Raw genomic sequence first — 17,990 nt, forward strand, 5'->3', positions numbered from 1 at the left:
AGACTACTAGTAAAGAACTATTTCAGCCAGTTACTGGCATTTCAGAGTTTCAGCTGAGGGTGTAGTCCTGTCATAGTACATAATTTACAGGACAACCTAACTTTTTCAGTGAGGTTATGGTCTTGATATCAACTGGCTTGTCCATTGGTGGTTTAGGATTCGTTGTGGTTATAACTGGAAGATGGGATTTGTCTACTATGTCTTTAGATGACAGAGAGTTAAATGTCGAAGCTGGAACCATTCACCCTAAACTCTCCTGATAGTCTGAAAAAAACTGGTGTCTTTACTTCAGTGTCTGCAGCATAGAAGGCATATAGAGCAACAAAAAAGGGATGAATAATACGATTTACATTGACTGTGTACATTGGTTGCTGCAGTTAATACTAAGCTTTATAAAATTTTAAGATGTCTGATAGTTGTAGTAGGTATTAAAGGTAAAACTGGTATTTTTTTTCTTATGACCACTTACATTTCTGCTTGTCCATTTTATTTTGTGCTGGCGATCTAAATTCTCTCTCCCATCTTGCCTTCATTGAAAAAGAGCTTGAATTTGTTTTACACTTTTTTTTTTTAATTCTGCCTGCCCCTTTTACAGTTTGTGAATACCTGGGTTTGTTTTGGTTTAGTAATTTTCTTGAGATACCAATTTCAACCAGAGAGAAATGACAGAATAAAATTTTCTATTATATGCATGTTATAGGTGGTTGCACCATCATGAGAAATGTAGCTTCATAGAAGGTTACAGCTAATTGGATAATTTGGAAATGACAGAATGACCAGGAAAAACTGCTTTACCTCTTTAATCCAATATGAAATTAACATATTTGTAAACAGAATTTCTCTGCCTATATGTGGAAAGAAAGCGAATAGTTCTTCAGATACTATTTTGGGTGTCTATGTAAAGAAAAATCACTGAAATCACTGAAATAGAAAGGAGTTTAACAGGAGGTTCAGTATACAAATTTTATGGATATTAGAAAGTTAGAATTATGATGAGAATTCCCTGCTGTGAGTTAGAAAACAAACTCCTCATGGAAAACAATGCCAGAAATCATCAGTTGAAATTATTGTTGATTTTTTCTCTTTTTTTTAAGGGCTCTTGTTATTTGGAAACCCTTTCAGAAGCTTCTGTATTGCTTAAAATCAGCAGGAGTTATTCAGGGCTTTCGTTCCTTAAAGAACCTTCTCTTGAAAATGGATACAAATTGCCTGAATTTATCCAGGAGCTGGATTTGGTCACTTGTGCTGATAATCCCTTCTGAAACACAAACGAAGTGTGTCATAAGGGAAGAAAAAGTCCTTCGGGTTTTTTTTCTTTCTGGGAGACATTTCTTAATTTAAAATGTATCTCTTCATTTTCTGGTAATTTTTGTTTAACTTCATTATCAGATCATTTTATTAATTTTCCAGCTAGTTGCTCTTCAGAGCATTATAGTTAGGCATCAGGTGGGAAGCAAAGTTATATTTTTTGCAGAATGGTGTTGTTTTTTTCCTATTAATATGAACAACCATTATGTTTATTATAGCTGGAGATGGTTATTAACTGTAATAAACCTCATACATTTGACCACACTTTGTAGTCAGTTTCATTATTTTGCTTCAAGGAGCTTAAAGCTTTTTTTCTATTCTGTTGTGCTGAGTACAGTGAATTCTTATCTCTTGGTTGAAGGTGATCTGAGAATGCAAATCATATTTCTCCACTATATAGACTTTACATATAACAATGGGGGAAGAAATACTGAAATCTAAGAAGTTGTTACAGAAGCACATAAACTTGCAGGGAGAGTTGGGAGCAGGTTTGTTGTAGATGGTTTGAACTCCCTTTTTTCCATACTGAAATATCTAGCAGGAAAGCAAGCAAACATTTAATGTATTAAAAAGGTAATTTTTCCTGTTTTTCAGAAAGCAGGAAGGTGGTATTGCTCTAATCTGTTTTTAAAGGTGTGATCTTTATCTCTTTTTTTGCTTTTGTCGTTTAGGTCTCTGGCAAGCGTAATGGACAGTGCAGAAAAAGGCCTGTCCTCGGCTGAAAACTTAAAAGGTTTCATTGAGATAATAATTCCATTACTGATTGAGTGCTGGATTGAAGCATCTCCTGCACAATCAGCTCCCATTCTTGGAAACCTTTTGGAATCAGAATCTCAGCAGCTTATGCAGCAAGTGCTTAGTATAATACATTTATTATGGAAACTCACAAAGCGACATGATGAAACATACAAAATGGTAAGGGAGAAGTGATCCATGGCATAATAATGACAGTTCATTTTGTTTTCATCGGAAACTAGTGATTTGGTATTGGAAGTAGTGGAAATATTTTATTGAGAGAGAAAAATCCTAGGTTTTGAGTAGAAGTTGATTTTGGATTTTGTTGAGTCATCTTACTCCAGAAAAGAATCTGTTGAACTGAGCAATGAGTTTACCGATTGTCAAGAAGGATTCCTGGAGATTGACTGCAGCACAGAAGCTTTTGAAACTGAAAGTGGCATTGGAGAAAAGGAGCATTTTGTCTCCTGGATAACCTCTAGAATATAGATTTGAACTAGGTGTGGAATGGAATTTTGTTCCTTGTTTTTATGTGTTGAAAAATTTTAGGGGGAGGGGGGTGGGTTAGAAATGAACAAACCCAAAAGCCTTGGAAAGAGAGGGGGTAACAGTGATATGAGATCCTGTAACTGCTTGGTGCAACCGATGTTGTGTCATGATTGGTACTATCACAAGACATAGAATCAAAACCTCAATAAGAATTTTGGACACTATCCGTGAAGGCTTTTTTCCCCCTAATTGTTTTACTGTCTTCTACTTAGATAAATTAATTGCTGTTTTTTTTTTTAACTTTTGCTGCTCTACCAAAGATTTTGCAAACTGGAAAGAGAATGCTCTTCACTTTCCATTTTGGCTATTGAGAGTAGTTGGAAGGAATGTCTTGACAGGTCTTTACCATTGTATAGGACTGTAGGTCCATTTGCTAAACAAAAATGTACATATAGAATAATTGTTGAAAGTCATTTGTGGAATCATTCCATTAGACCAGAGTTACCCAACTTACACAACCGGAGGGATAGATTTAGTGTGTCCGAACAAAACATGCTGTTCCACTTTCATCTTTCCTAGAAGGCCTCTTGGAAGCAGGCAGAAAGCAGGCCATTGGCCAATTAAATATCTGTGACAGCCTGCTGCTCCTGCCCTGTTTCTTTAGGGTACTGCAGAGCTGCTGCCCTCAGCCACAGGGTGCCTGCATTTCAGCCACATGAAAGGAGAGTTCCTGTGTCAAGATGTAGCTGTTTTAGGTACATGCGGTTGCATCATGACCTTAAGATGTCTTTTTTGGGGGGGGGGGAACCAAAACAAACTACCACCCTTATGTCCATAAAACCATTTTTTTATCAAACTGCAGTTTAGATAAGATAAACTGTTTATCTTATTGTTTCTTTTGTAGTTACCTTTATATATAAAATGCATTCAAATGGCTCAGTTTGAAAATGGTAACTTTTCTAATTTGATAGACCTTGGGCTTATGGGCCAAAGTGGTTATTAGAGACACTTTGGAAAACTGCGAATATGCCTAGTTGGAGACCTGTTAATCTTTGAAATAGTTTAATGGTCGTTCTCTGTTCTTAACTTGAATATCAAAAAGACTATTCTGTCTGACCAATCTGATAGCAGTGCCGTTTTTTTTTGTGATGAGTTCTGCTGGACAGTTTGTGGAATGGTAACTGAGTGTCTGCTAACCCACAAACCAAAATTGTTTTTAAATATCGAAAAAAATCCTCTGTGAGGATGGCCTTTCTACTGGGAAACTTTTTGTGTCAGTGGGCTTTGAACTACAAGTACACTAATGATGGAGGAAGATGAAATCAGTGTTAGAATATGTCTTAATGGAAAACTCAGGACAGTCACTACCAGTAAATCAGAGTACATTCTGATTTTAAGTACCCTAATAAATTGATATAAAAGCACTTTCAATTCACATCTGTAACTTACTTGGTTTAATATTGCAGACACCCACATTAATATGTGCTAAGAAAATACAGTGGTCTGGTTTAGATTAAATGTTGTCACTCAACCTTGACTTATCATAATTTCACTCCCTTGGTTTGTGGACCTTCAGATTCATGCGCATACACTTCACATTTACATCTGAAAGTACATGTATATGAAAACTTGCGAACAGAAGCTGAAGTTCTGGTTTTCCTTTGATTCCAATAACAGATTTTGGAAGATGATTGCATTGATGTATTTCACTTACTACTGTGTTTTCTGTCTTATCTGTTTTCCTTAACAGGAACTATGGCTTCGAATGAATTACCTTGTTGATTTCAAGCACCACTTCATGCGTCATTTTCCTTATTCTTTACAAGAAACAGTGAAGCACAAAAAGAAAGATTTGTACAAAGGGTAAGAATAAAATCAGTGTTGTTACAGCTTTTAATTTATAAGATAAGTGAGACGATGTGAGTTATGCTTTATCCAGTGTTAAGATTTTACTGTTGAAAAAGAAAACTTTTTATTGTGTAGTCCTTGAAGATCTGTAGGGAAATTTTTACAGGAAGGTAGCACTGCTTTGAATTGAGAAGTTTTGGTTGCTCCTTTTAGAAGTATTGTGTAAGTAGTTATCTGAATAGCCTCCAGTAGAAATTGAAATACTGCCTTAGAGAAATGAAAGTATTTTATTGAACGCTTGACCTGGAATTCACATTTTGCTAAACGATGATCTGTGTTAGTTGGACTAGATTAATATTTCTGCACATTTTCTTCAGCTGACTGCTGAATTACATTGAAGCATAGTTAAAACTTTTTTTTCACCCACATATACTCTTCTATAGTTGTATTACAGGGCTGGATAAATACAGCTAGGAGGGGAGATAGGACACGTTGTACCTATTCTGTAAGGCAAAGCTCTACTGGAGCAGGAGAAGTCAAACGCTCACATGTTTCTTCACTATTGAGCTGGCAGAGTGGTTGCACCAATTTTGTTCTGATACAGGCCGGTAGCAGGTTGTCTCACCTCTCAGCTCCCAGATGTGAGACTATATTCATGCAAAGTATGTTCTGGAGTCATACCGTGCCACTGCAGTCCATATAAAACACTGCTGTAGTGTACAGTGGGTACCAGCCCATGTCTGTCTTGGTTTCAAATACTTGCAAACTGTGCCGTGGCAGATTGAGCTGTAGTGGTAGAAGCAGCTCTTCCTATACTAGGGGTCTACCATGGTGCAGGTATACTTGAGGCTGAAATCCTATTTGACATTTTGACTGTTGCATTTTCCCTTCCTGGAAGGGCACATAGATCAGAGGTACAGCATAGCTCTTTTTTAAATACTTTCATTACAGGTCTTACCTATTAAGTTCATAAAGCCAAAAGGTGTTTTGCTTTTCCATATTTTGACCTGAACACCCTTCCTTGAAACTGGAATTCTCAGAATTAGTAGTTAGGCAATGCAACTAGCTTGTCTTTATAGGTGACAGCCTGGCTAACCATACCTGTTGATCCTTCTTCACTCCGCTGCTAAGTTTTGCCCCGTTCTTGCCCTTTAAAATAAATATATTGTTGGATACATCCAGGGGAAGTAATCTGTGAAACTATTTTGACTGCTACTTCAAGACTTCTGGAAGCTTAGCTTCATGCCATGAAAATAAAAATAGTTGCCTTTGTTTTCCTTGCTTACCAATATATCGCGTTGAAGGCCTGCATTTGGAAACCTTGCATGGCATCTTGAGGCTTCCTGCCTTGTCCAGATTGCAAAATGTTGCAGAAGTTTACCACAATACTACTAATAGTGCTTAGTATCTACATATTCTGAACATGAAAAAGTTGTTAGCATTTATGCCATGTATAAGTGATGTCCACAGGTTGAGATTTATTTACTGATATTGTAATGGTTGGCTCTGAACTGAAGGGTGAATACCCTTAGGTTAGTGCAGGTTAAAGTGCTTGTTGCTATTTCATTTTCACAGTTCTACTTTGTGTTCCAAATGTAGTCATGCTATAATTTTTTGTTTGTTTTTGTATACTGTGAGTGACTAATCAGCAAGTAGAGAAATTCTAGCGTTATGTGGAAAGCTGCAATACTCTTGATTCCTTTTCTTGATATCCCTTAATTTTGTCTTTCAAACCTGTGCAGGGCAACAGGGTGGTCCTGCACGGTATTGCGATGGCGAAGAAATGTGTTTCTGTTACCAAAACATGAGTTTGAAAAAAAGTACATAAATGGACTTCTCTGCTGTTCATGGTGCTTTTTGTCATTGTGTGGTAATAACAAATTCCATGTGGTTCCTCACGGAGGAGACTGAAGTGAAGGATTAAATTTTTTTTTTAGCCTTCCTTGACCGGTTTCAGTAACCTAAAAGTGCTGCTAGGCCAAAGTAAAAACATCAAACAGGAGAAGCCAGCTACAAAGATACAGTTTAGAGCTTTGGTTGTTGCTGCCACTGTAAATGTGAGAAATAGACATTTTGGTGGCAAAACAAAATTTTTCGAGTGCCCATGTCTCATATGTGAAGACTTAAAATTCATACTGTCTTTAAAACTTTAGCAGTTAGAATTTTTTTACATAGTGTAATTTCTACCAAAGTAATGTATATTAAAAGGCACAAAATATTTTTTAAATTTTTTCTCTTTTTCCTTTTTCCGCCCTCCCCCTTAGCAACAAGTATTGTATGACACCCTCAAACAGTGTAGACCATCTTTTACTGAACTTAACCTTGTGCGACATAATGGTTTCACTAGCAAGCACTTCAACACTTCAGATGGATTCTAGTTGGCTGGACATGATAAGGAAATTTGTGACAGATACTCTTCAGGATGGCAGCAAGCTGAACAGCAAGCAGGTGAACAGATTGCTTGGTGTGACTTGGAGGCTGATGCAAATACAGCAAAACAAAGGTAAGATATGAGTAGTTTCTGAAAAGCAAAATTATGCACTGACAAAGAGCTTGAGTTACTCTAGCATTTTTACGTTACTTCATCTTATATCCTCAGTTGTTACATCATAATGTATTTTTGTCTATCAAGGTAGATTGAATTCCATGGTCATATCCCTCTGTGTAGCATTGTAAACTGCTTGATTTTTAGGAATGCTGTTAAGCTATTTTCTTTTTGTAATTCTTAAATATATTATTATAAATGGGAAGATGAGTTTTCATCATTGAAAAAAATAATTACTAGGATGGAGAGGTGTATGATAGATCAATATTCCAATCCTTTTTAAAAATTATTAACGTAGCTGGTAGACTCCCTTGAGTACTGTCAGATGGCCGTTCTAGTTCTGTGATGACATGAAATGCCAGGATAGTTCTGATGGAAGCTGCTGTACAATATTTTCCAATGTGTTTGATTTGAATCCTTTTCCAGGAGAAAACATATTTCCCGTTGTGACTTGCAGTATTCTGTCTTGGCTTTTTTTTTCCTTTTGAAGTATTATTTGGTTATGTTCCGGATGAGACCTTGGTTGATGTGTCTGTTAAGAGATTGATGTAGGACTTCTTTAAGAAAGAAATTTTTCAGTAAGTCTAAAGGTGGCATGGGTCTGTTGTGTCTTACCAGTCTGGTAGAAGTGAATTCCACAGCCATGCAGCCAAGTAGAGTTTATAGAAAATGTTTTGCCCTTAGCAGGGCGCTTCATTGATTGTTTTCATGGGTAGTGTTGTAAGATGAAAAGATGTCATGTGTCCCTCAAATGTATTTTGGCAGTTAGAGTATTGCCTTCCAGATCCATTTCAATTAGGAATCTGTCTGTTCCTGTGACCCTGAGGACAAAGACCATAAGTAATCATTCCTATTTGCACTCCAAATTTAGCTTCCTGCTGACGGCAAATAATAGTCCATAGTCAGAGGTGTGCCTGCCTCACCAGCTGAGCTACAGCAGAAGAGTTGTTACTCAGGAAAGTAATTTCCAAACTATTGTTAGTCTGTTAAATAGGGTACTTCACGCTTTTTCTTGTAATGAAACACTTTTTTTCTTTGCCTACCAACCTTTTACCAGATAGTACATAATGGCTGATGTTTTTCTAAGCAAAGTGGCTGGTTTAGTGCAATAATTTTCCTCAGGAATGCAGAAAATAAATAAGCTTAAAAAATGTTTAAATGAAATTCCAAAATATTAATATGTATGGATCTTGTCTGCTGATCCAGTAAAAGTTTGGAAATTTCACTGCAAGTAGGAATTCCTGACCTCATGAGTCTATCTGTTTGTGTGGACAATCATGTCATCCCTTCAAGATAATCCTTGTGCAGTACTAAAAGCCTGACTAGATGTCAGATTAAAATTAATTTACTGGCTGTAGAGGAAGTAGAGCCTTGACATGCTGGAGAAATGGGCTGATGGCTCAACAAGGAGGAGTGCAAATTCCTGCACCTGGGGAGGAACAAGCCTATCTACTGTACATGCTGGGGGCTGACCAGCTGGAAAGCAGCTTGGCAGAAAAGGACCTGGGGGTCCTGGTGGACACCACGTTGAGCGTGAGTCAGCAACAGGCCCTTGTGGCAAAGAAGGCCAGTAGTGTTCTAGGCTGCATTAGGACTGTTGACAGCACGTTGAGGGAGGTGATCCTTCCCCTCTATTCTGCACTGGTGAGGCCACACCTGGAGTGCTGCGTCCAGTTTTGGGCTCCCCAATACAAGAGAGACATGGACATACTGGAGAGAGTCCAGCAAAGGGCCATGAAGAGATGAATGCACCGGAGCATCTCTCCTAGTAGGAAGGGCTGAGAGCTGGGACTGTTAGTCTGGAGAAGGGAAGGCTCAGGGGGCATCTCATCGATGTATGTAAATACCTGAAGGGAGAGTGCAAAGAAGATGGAGCCAGGCTCTTTTCAGTGTTGTCCAGTGACAAGAGGCAGGTACAACCCGAAACACAGAATTTCCATCGGAACATCAGGAACACCCTTTTTCACTGTTAGGGTGACCAAGCATTGACACAGGTTGCACAGAGAGGTTGTGGAGTCTCCATCCTTAGCGGTATTCAGAAGGTGTCTGGACATGGTCCTGAGGAACTGGGTCTGCATGACCATGTTTCAGCAGGGGTGTTGGACCAGATGACCTCCAGAGGTCCCTTCCCACCTCAACCATTATGTGATTCTGTGGAAGAAGAGCTCCCTTCCTTGATTTTTGTTTTGATGGTTCTGAACTTCCTTGTGTCAGATGATACTGTAAAAGAAAGAACATACCAAAATTAAAACTCTGATTTATTAAAAGCTTACCTGACATTGAGATTAAGGGCTTGGAAGGGTTATGTCTTCTTTAGAAGACAATGCAAAAGGAAAAAATGAACCATTACAAAAAATAGTTTTTTTAGAATGCAGTGGAAATCAAGGGGGGGAAATTTAGACAGAAAACCAAACAGCTAATGAATGAGAGATTAAATAAGACCCCAGTCAACCTCCTGTGCATTATGCTGCAAAAGCACGGTGGTATCTTTGCAGTCACGTTTTTCAGGGTTGCCTATTCTGAGATCAGAACTCTGGATCTACTCTCTGTAATTAGGAGGTCTGCTCCTTTTGTGCATTTCTCAGGTATGACTTCAGCAGCAGCTTGCCTGCTAACTGTATTTTTGATAAATTCTCTTCAAGTAATGAAGAGAGCACACATAGTCACTTCAGAAGAAGGCTTGCCACGTGCCAATTAAAACTGAAATGTTAAAAATCTTGAGGACTTTGGCTGCATTTTGGAAGTCTATATAACGTGGATCTTTTAAGTACTACTTTTTAAGAGCACATTTTAAAATTGTTTTTAAACTTGTCCTGTTCATATGAAGCAATTCAAATAGGAGTACCTGCTTTACTAAACGTGCCACAGAGTTATTGAAATGTGGCTGAATGTCCTACACACTTAGAATATGTACTTCTTGTTATAGTTCATTAAATAGCTAAAAACTACTTAAATGTGTAATTGTTACTCAATTAGAATTAGCAAGTCTTCTGTTTAAGAAACTCTGTCCTAGATGAATCTTCACCTGGAGTATGTGAATTGAATAAGTTGATGCTCCTAATGCAATAAAAAGAACTTAATAATTCATCTTAATTAAAATCTATTCTAATATTTGATGTGGTTTTTGTTGACAAATGCGTTAGATTTCAACTCTAAATGGCTCCCTGTATTATGCTTGAGTATGACCACGTGTTGTGGCTGGGTGATTTAGATTGCTTAAGAATTACCATCAAAGCAATTAGTGAAAGTGGTTTTAATATAGCGTTGTAAAAGTGCGACTTAACAAAGTTCGATGGCAAGGTTCACTCTATTATTGTATGGCACAATCGTTTGAACAATGACTTGGTACCAAGGCACAAATCAAAGTTACCATACTACAAGGTGATGTGCAATATTGATTGCTTACCAAAGACCTGCCATTGGTAAAAGGTGTGTCTGCCTCGAGGAGCAACCTTGAGAGGTGTCCCAGCTCAAGGGGAGATCACCACCTTTCAGCCATGCTGCATAACAGGGAGAACTCGAAGAAGGTGCATTTTGGCTGTCATATTTAAGGAATAAAGTGGTTGGCTTGTATTCAGTTACATGCAAGGGGAAAGGTACGCATGAGACTCGTTGTCCCCGCAATGTCCTGTATTCATGTGTTAATTGGGTGATCCAAGCTTATATGCATCGATGGTCACTGTGTCACTCTGCTCCTTTGTGGGTTTTTAGAGAACAGATTGAAACCAGAGGAGTTCTTGGGCTGTTAATGCCTCAGGCCTTGACCTCCTTTGGAGCCTGTACCAAACTACTGCTAGTTTGCTTAAGGAGTCGAGTGCATCCAACATGCCATGCTGTTTCAGGTGCTTTTTATAGTGTGTGTTTTAGTGAAAATCTCTATATGATAACTTAAATATCTTTCCAGAGAAGAGTTTTACTGATGAAGACCAACCCCTGACTGGATCTGCAATCATTTTTAGTATGGAGCATTCTTGTTTCTGTGGGCAGAAGTAGCTCTGTTCAGTGTGGAACACATTATATCTGTTTTTGAATACATAACTTACTACGACTGCTCTGTACACCTGAATGGAAAGGCAAAGGTTTCCCGTTCTTGGTTTATGAAGATAATGAAATGATTGCTGCTACTTAGGTATATCTTAACAGAAATTAATTCCTTGGGACCCCAAGCTCTTCTGAGGCAAATTGAGTCAAGGTTTCATACCCTTCATCTATCTCTTAAGCCTGGAAAGAATGGGGAAAGCATCTGAAAAGTTGTCTTCTCTGAACTCAGATACTTGCTTTGTTAATTTTTACATCCAGTTAGTTTAATCTGGTTTCCAAAGAAAATGGTCTCTTTCTCAATATGCTATCATGACTTCTGCACTTGCTGGCTGGTTTTGGCCGATTTTGGCATAAGGGTAGAACGTACATACATTCTTTTAAGTCTGGTGATAACACAGGGCTGACGAGCTTTGGAGGAGAGAAGGTAGCAGTGCAAGTTCAGCAGTTCTCTTTGTAGTGGCTTGCCAGTGGCCTCTCAAGGTATGTACTTTCTGGTTAATCAGCAAATGTGATTTGGAGTCAGCTTGTTCAAAGACATGGAGAGCTGTAAGGCTGGTGTGTGTGGCAGGGAGAAAGGGATAGTATAGAGAGAGCTGAAGGCACTGTGACAAGTGTGGTTTGGGTGAGCATAGGTGAGAAGTAAGAGAAAATCAGTGCAAGGTTACTGCACTAATGGAAAAGGATGTGCAAGTGTCATAGTTTAACCCCAGCGAGCAACTAAGCACCACACAGTTGCTCGCTCACTCCCCCTCCCCGGTGGGATGGGGGAGAGAATCAGAAGAGTAAAAGTGAGAAAACTCGTGGGCTGAGATAAAGTCAGTTTAATAGGTAAAGCAAAAGCCATGCACACACGCAAAGCAAAACAAGGAATTCATTCACTCCTTCCCATGGGCAGGCAGGTGGTTCAGCCATCTCCAGGAAAGCAGGGCTTCATCATGTGTAACAGTTACTTGGGATGACAAATGCCATAACCCTGAACATTCTGCTTTCCTACTCCTTTCCCCCAGCTTTTATTGCTGTGCACAATGTCATACGGTATGGGTTATCCCTTTGGTCAGTTGAGGTCAGCTGTCCTGGCTGTCCCCTCCCAGCTTCTTGTGCACCCCCAGCCTGCTTGCTGGTGGGGTGAGAAGCAGAAAAGGGCCGGGCTCTGTGTAAGCACTGCTCAGCAGTAAATTAAAACATCCCTGTGTTATCAGCACTGTTTCCAGCAGAAATCCTAAACATAGCCCCATACTAGCTACTGTGAAGAAAATTAATTCTATCCCAGCCAAAACCAGCACAGGAAGATAGCAATGGGAAGCAGGACTTTACTGGTTCTCAGCTGTCACAATTTGTGCACTGCTTTGTCTTCAAGAAGGTCTGAAGTTTTCATTTACATGTGGTCTTTCTTCGTTCGTGTGACTCTTTGACAAGCTGCAAAAGAAGATGTTGTTTCAATGGCTTAGCAGTCCATCCAGTAGTTGTTTTAAAACATTTTGGTACTTCTCTATGGAATTAAATGTAAGATAGTTGCATATACAGATTATAGTTCTTCTGCGTATGTGTGCATGTATGTATAAAATTGGAATATTAAGAAGCACTACTTCAGGTTTTTATATATTTTTCTTCTAGTGGCAACAGAACCTCTGATAAAAGCAGTATATACACTATACCAGCAAAGGAATCTCCTCTTTCCTGTTCGGACATTGCTTTTGAAATTTTTTAGCAGAGTTTACCAAAAAGAAGATTTGAGGACTCAGAGAATCAGGTAAAAATCATTTATGTATTCCCTATCATTTCAACATAGCATATTTATTTCAAAAGTTAGAATACTAAATTTCTATGTAGATGTGTTAAATCTTCATCCTGAATCTGTTTTGGCACTGTGTCACTGAAATTTGAAAGTTTAAGTTCTGTGAGTTGTGAGATTGAGATGTGTATTACCTTAGTTTTTTCTTAATGCACTAGATAGGTCTTAATGATTTAAAACTTAACTTGAAGTACATTGGTGCAAGCTCATTGTTACTGGCTGTGTGGTAGTCAGTAGATGCGTGAAGGTTGTGGAACTATAGCCATGGAGCATTTCTGTTACTGCAGCCTCCATTATTGAGGTAATGGACTTGTGACTTATGGCCTTTGGTCATTCTGGCAGCGCATGTCTAGCCTCTTGTACTTATTTTCTTTAAGAAAATCCATCTGTTGTTTTGGGTACATGGTTCTACAGAGACTAGGTTTAAGAGAATGTTCTTATCCCTTTGGGTTCCCAGTTTCATGCATTTATTAGATATCTGACTTTCTTGAAGTAAGAGGAGGTTATTCTCTGTATTGCTCTTATTACACTTTTTAGTGTTAAGATTTGTCCAGATTGTCTCCAGAAGGTATTTTTCATCCAAGTCATCTGGTTCTAGCTATGTAAAATCCTTAAACACAGATCAGGCTGCATGAATCCTACTTTGTTTGAGAACTGCAAAGGGACATATGATCAGACCCTTGATACCAGTCTCTGCTACTAGGTAAAAATCAAACTGGAGGCCCAAGAAGTACATGTGTTCTTTAGCAGAGTCAAGCTCTGGGAGAATTGTTTCCTTTTGCAACTCTTTTCCTTCTTTAAATCTTATACTGTGGTAATGCCCGAGTACATGTCATTAGATCTACAGCCAGAAATATCTAACACTGCCCTATGAACATTATGAAAAGTATAGGCAATTTGAAAGACCAGAGAAAGACTAGGGAATATCCAAATTCCCTCCTCTTTTCACCTACAGTGAAAAAGAGATCTTTTCATACTAATTTCCCTGAGGTTAGGTAACCACTGTTTTCTCTACTTACCTGGAAGTCTTGAGCATGTCATACAGTTTCACATGATCATGTAACTATCTAGAAAGCTTTAACTGTCTATCTTTAGACATCGCCAGTAGCAGTAGTTTTCCTGCTGTTCCTTTTCGACTTCTGCATTGAATTGTGACATTTTTAGTAACAGAAGAACGACATCTCAAAGATTCTTTGCAAAAAGGATAATTACTCTTATGCCTGCCAAGACATTTTAAGATGACATAATGTTTGCGTACTGTACTGATCCATTTTTTTCCTTTTAGAAACAAGTGGGTTTTTCATTTCTTCAAGATGTGGACTGTGCAATAGATCCTGGGTGCCATTCACGTTATTCCGTTCAGTTTGATGTCATAGCTCCTTCAGCTGCTCTCCTTTTTTTTTTTTTCTCAGAAGCTTGTCAAGAGCACTCTAAGAGGAGCAGAATTCATGTTGGAACGTTTTCCAAGGACATTTAAGTGAAGCTGTTTATTTTTAGGTACATCTGATTCAAAGGCTGGGTAGGAGCTTTAATCCTATTGTTGCCCTGTGAAAGAAAACTTGATTTATTACAAGATTCCGAATTAACTAACATCAAGACCAAAATATTACCTTCACTGCTAATTGTGATACACAATGCATAGTCATTGTGTGTATATACACATATACAGTGTGTGTTGTGTATACACACGCATATATGCATATATATACTGGCAGAGACTTAAAAGGCTATTTAGTCTCACAGCCGGGCTTCAACACTGACCTATGTGAGGTGATATAGGAAGAAGGCAAGAATTACTTTTCTGTAGACTCCAAGCTTCCAACCATTTGAAGCCCATACTACTTCACTGCACTGAACTTCTGTGTTAGTAGCACTCAGTGAATGTCTTTTCTGTGAGCTTTTTTGGTCATTCCTTGGACCAGACTAAATCAAGAGCAACTGCAGCATCCTCTGGCAAGGAGGGAAAAAGCTCATCTGTCTGAAGACCAGTTTCTGTTTCACAGAATCACAGAATGGTAGGGGTTGGAAGGGACCTCTGGAGATCATCTCGTCCAACCCCCTCTGCTTGAGCAGGCACACCTACAGCAGGGGGCACAGGAACACATCCAGGTGGGTTTTAAATGTCTGCAGGGAAGGAGACTCTACAGCCTCCCTGGGCAGCCTCTTCCACTGCTCTGGCACCCTCACAGGAAAGTTTTTTCTCATGTTTAGTTGGAACTTCCTGTGTTCCAACTTGTGCCCATTACCCCTTGTCCTGTCATTCGGCACTAATGAAAAGGGCCTAGTCCCATCATCCTGACACCCATCTTTAGATATTTATAAGTATTTATGAAATTCCCCCACAGTCTTCTCTTCTCCAAGCTGAACAAACCCAGGTCTCTCAGCCTTTCCTCATAAGGGAGATGCTCCAGCCCCCTGATCATCTTGGTAGCTCTCTGCTGGACTTGCTCATGCAGTTCCACATCCTTCTTAAACTAGGGGGCCCAAAACTGGGCACGGTACTCCAGATACAGTCTCACTAGGGCAGAGTAGAGGGGGAGGATAACCTCTCTTGACCTGCTGGCCACATTCCTTTTAATGCACCCCATGATACCATTGGCCTTCTTGGCCACAAGGGCACAGTGCTGGCTCAGGGTCAGCTTGCTGCCCACCAGCGCTCCCAGGTCCTTCTCAACAGGGCCCCTTTCCAGCAGGTCAGCCCCCAGCCTGTACTGGTGCATGGGGTTGTTCCTCCCCAGGTGCAGGACCTTGCACTTGCTCTTGTTGAATTTCATGAGGTTCTCCTTAGCCCAGCTCTCCAGCCTGTCCAGGTGTCTTGATCCTGGCTCCTTCTAGCTTCACTTGATACCAGCACCAACTTCTTCTGTGGGAAGAGAAAGCAAATGTTTTATTCCCATCCACCATTTTCGTGTCAAGTGATTTGAGACCTCTGAGTCTACCTCCAAGTCACCCGCTTTAGTTTCCTCTTCTCCAGGCTTTTAAACACAATCTGTCCTTCCCTCTTCTGTAGTGTATACTTAGCGTCCTTAAGTTTTTGGTGAGGGATTTTGTCGGGTCTTTTGAAAATGAAGTAATTTTTATCATCATTATGTTATTCTTGTAGAGAGTACCATCAAAGACCTACTCTGAATTTCTTGATTTACACTCGACAGCTGCTTTCATGTAATCATCACCTTAGTAAGCTGATGAAATGCTTTTGGTATATAAATGATACTTAATTTGATAAGCCAGGGTGTCATAGATTGTTGCCCATGAAAGATAGGATTGGCCTATTAGATTGTTTCAGTTTGAGCTAGAAAGGATAAATAAAAGCAGATCTATAATTGAGGTTGTCAAGTTTTAAAGCTTAGCACCAAAGACATTTAAAGGAAAGAAAAAACCTAATTAGTGAAATTTCCTGAAGGATGAACTGACCAATTGATTGGAATGGGGAAGGAGAATCAAGTCATAAACACAAATGAAAACTTGTCTTAGACTAGGGCAGAGCTTGTCCAGGTTTTCTTACTAAGCTGGTCAGGAAACAGCAATTAGCTGTGGTGATGTTGAGAGGAGAATAAATGACTCTATTAGCTCTGTATGGCTTGTGCATAGAGTAAGGATTTGGTTTGATCCCTGAAGTTTTGAATATACGGAGGAAGCAGACCTATCAAGAACGCCTTTTAATAGTAGCACCTCTGGGAGACCCATGTGTGAAGTAACTTGCCTGTGTGCCATAGGAATTCAGTTGTAAAACTATAAATGGGATTCAGGAATCTTAATTAGTGTGAACTATTAAATTGCACTTTAAAAATTTATTTTAGAGTTTGGGAAGTGTGATAAAGACTTACTGAATTATTGTAATGAAGATTTTCAGGTATGTACTCTTTATAATATAAAGAGAAATAAAATTAAAAAAGAGAAAACAGTAGTCTCTAATCACCCAAGTTAGTTTCCTCAGGAAAAAAGTAAATATAGAATTTGTTTTGATCACCTTTATTTACAGTTTTAAATCTGATTTTTAATATTGTTTGGGTTTTTTTTTTAAATCATTGCTCCTGGTTAAGAAATGATATTATACTTGAAAAAACAAAAAAGACATTTGGATCTTAGGGAGGGGGTGGGGGGAGAAACTTGATTATGGTTGACGTAAATAGTTGATTTACTGTAACAGTTCAACAGGGAAAGTAAACCAATGTTATCAACTCCTATTTAAAGCAATCAGTTCTAGTTTTTCATTCTGCTTTAAGATGTATCTGAATTGACAAGCAAGATGTTAGCAAAGGTGTAATTGAATGTAAAAGCCTAGTGCAAAGTGTAGTAGCTTGATTGGGGATCTCAGTATTATTCAGGGTGTAGTAATGGCACAGCTTTTTAGCCTGACCCATAACTCATTAAATATAAACTGATAAAACTAATGATAAATGGAAAAGTTGCTTTGGCAGCATATGGTCAGTTCACACAAATACTTTCTGAAGGATTTGAAAGTATGCAGCACAAAATCTATAGATCAAATAAATACTAAATACTTGTGATGTAACCCTAGTAGCGTACTAGTGTGCTGAGATCTTCTGGTGAAATACGCTCAGCAGATCACAGTATTGCAGTTTATTGTAATTTAATTGAACCTGATATTAAAGCAACTTAGTCAAGACTAGAAAGAGCAAGTTTGTGGTTTTTTTGTTGTTTCGGTCCCCCCCAACTAATTTTCCCTCTTTCTTCAGAAGTCGAAGTAAAGTTTTATCTCGTTGGTTGGCTGGCTTACCTCAGCAGCTTGCACTGCTTGGCTTAAGAAACCCTGAGCTTTCAAATCAGCTGATTGATATCATTCATTCTGCTGCTTCTCGTTCAAACAAGGAGTTATTACAAAGTTTACAAGCCACTGCTGCTCGGATATATGGTAAGACTTTTACACTACAGCATAATGAATTTTGCCCATCACTTGGCATGGAAGTTGCAATACATGGGAAATATAGGTGAATGTAAAGTCTCTGAGAGCGGGGTGTCGGCGGAGATTGGTTCAGTCCCTTATAATAAAGGTTGAAATGAACTGTGTATGTAATTTCCTAAAGGCTGTTAAAAAGATTAAAATCTTTAGTTCAAGTTAGCAGGGCTTTAATCTGGTGAACTAGAGCTTCAGTTTTTGTGAAATCTGCTTCTGGTAGTATTGCTTCTCCTCCCCCTTCAGTGTTAGTTATATTATCCTCCCTTCAGCAAGTGCTGTAGGCTCTTGACTAAATAAGAGTAGTTAGGGAA

At 38.9% G+C, this 17,990-nt stretch overlaps 1 protein-coding gene across 1 annotated transcript in view; it reads left to right on the plus strand.

Annotated features, from left to right (window-relative positions):
• Positions 1-17,990, plus strand: part of TEX10 (testis expressed 10) — a 60,115-nt gene that overhangs the window by 8,917 nt on the left and 33,208 nt on the right. The window contains exons 5-9 of the mRNA XM_075084520.1: positions 1,980-2,223; positions 4,283-4,395; positions 6,645-6,883; positions 12,581-12,716; positions 17,459-17,634. Of these exons, the coding sequence (XP_074940621.1) occupies positions 1,980-2,223; positions 4,283-4,395; positions 6,645-6,883; positions 12,581-12,716; positions 17,459-17,634 (908 nt within the window). The remainder of the gene's footprint in view (positions 1-1,979; positions 2,224-4,282; positions 4,396-6,644; positions 6,884-12,580; positions 12,717-17,458; positions 17,635-17,990) is intronic.

The sequence above is a fragment of the Phalacrocorax aristotelis genome, chromosome 2 (genome assembly GCF_949628215.1).
Source record: "Phalacrocorax aristotelis chromosome 2, bGulAri2.1, whole genome shotgun sequence".
NCBI lineage: Eukaryota > Metazoa > Chordata > Aves > Suliformes > Phalacrocoracidae > Phalacrocorax > Phalacrocorax aristotelis.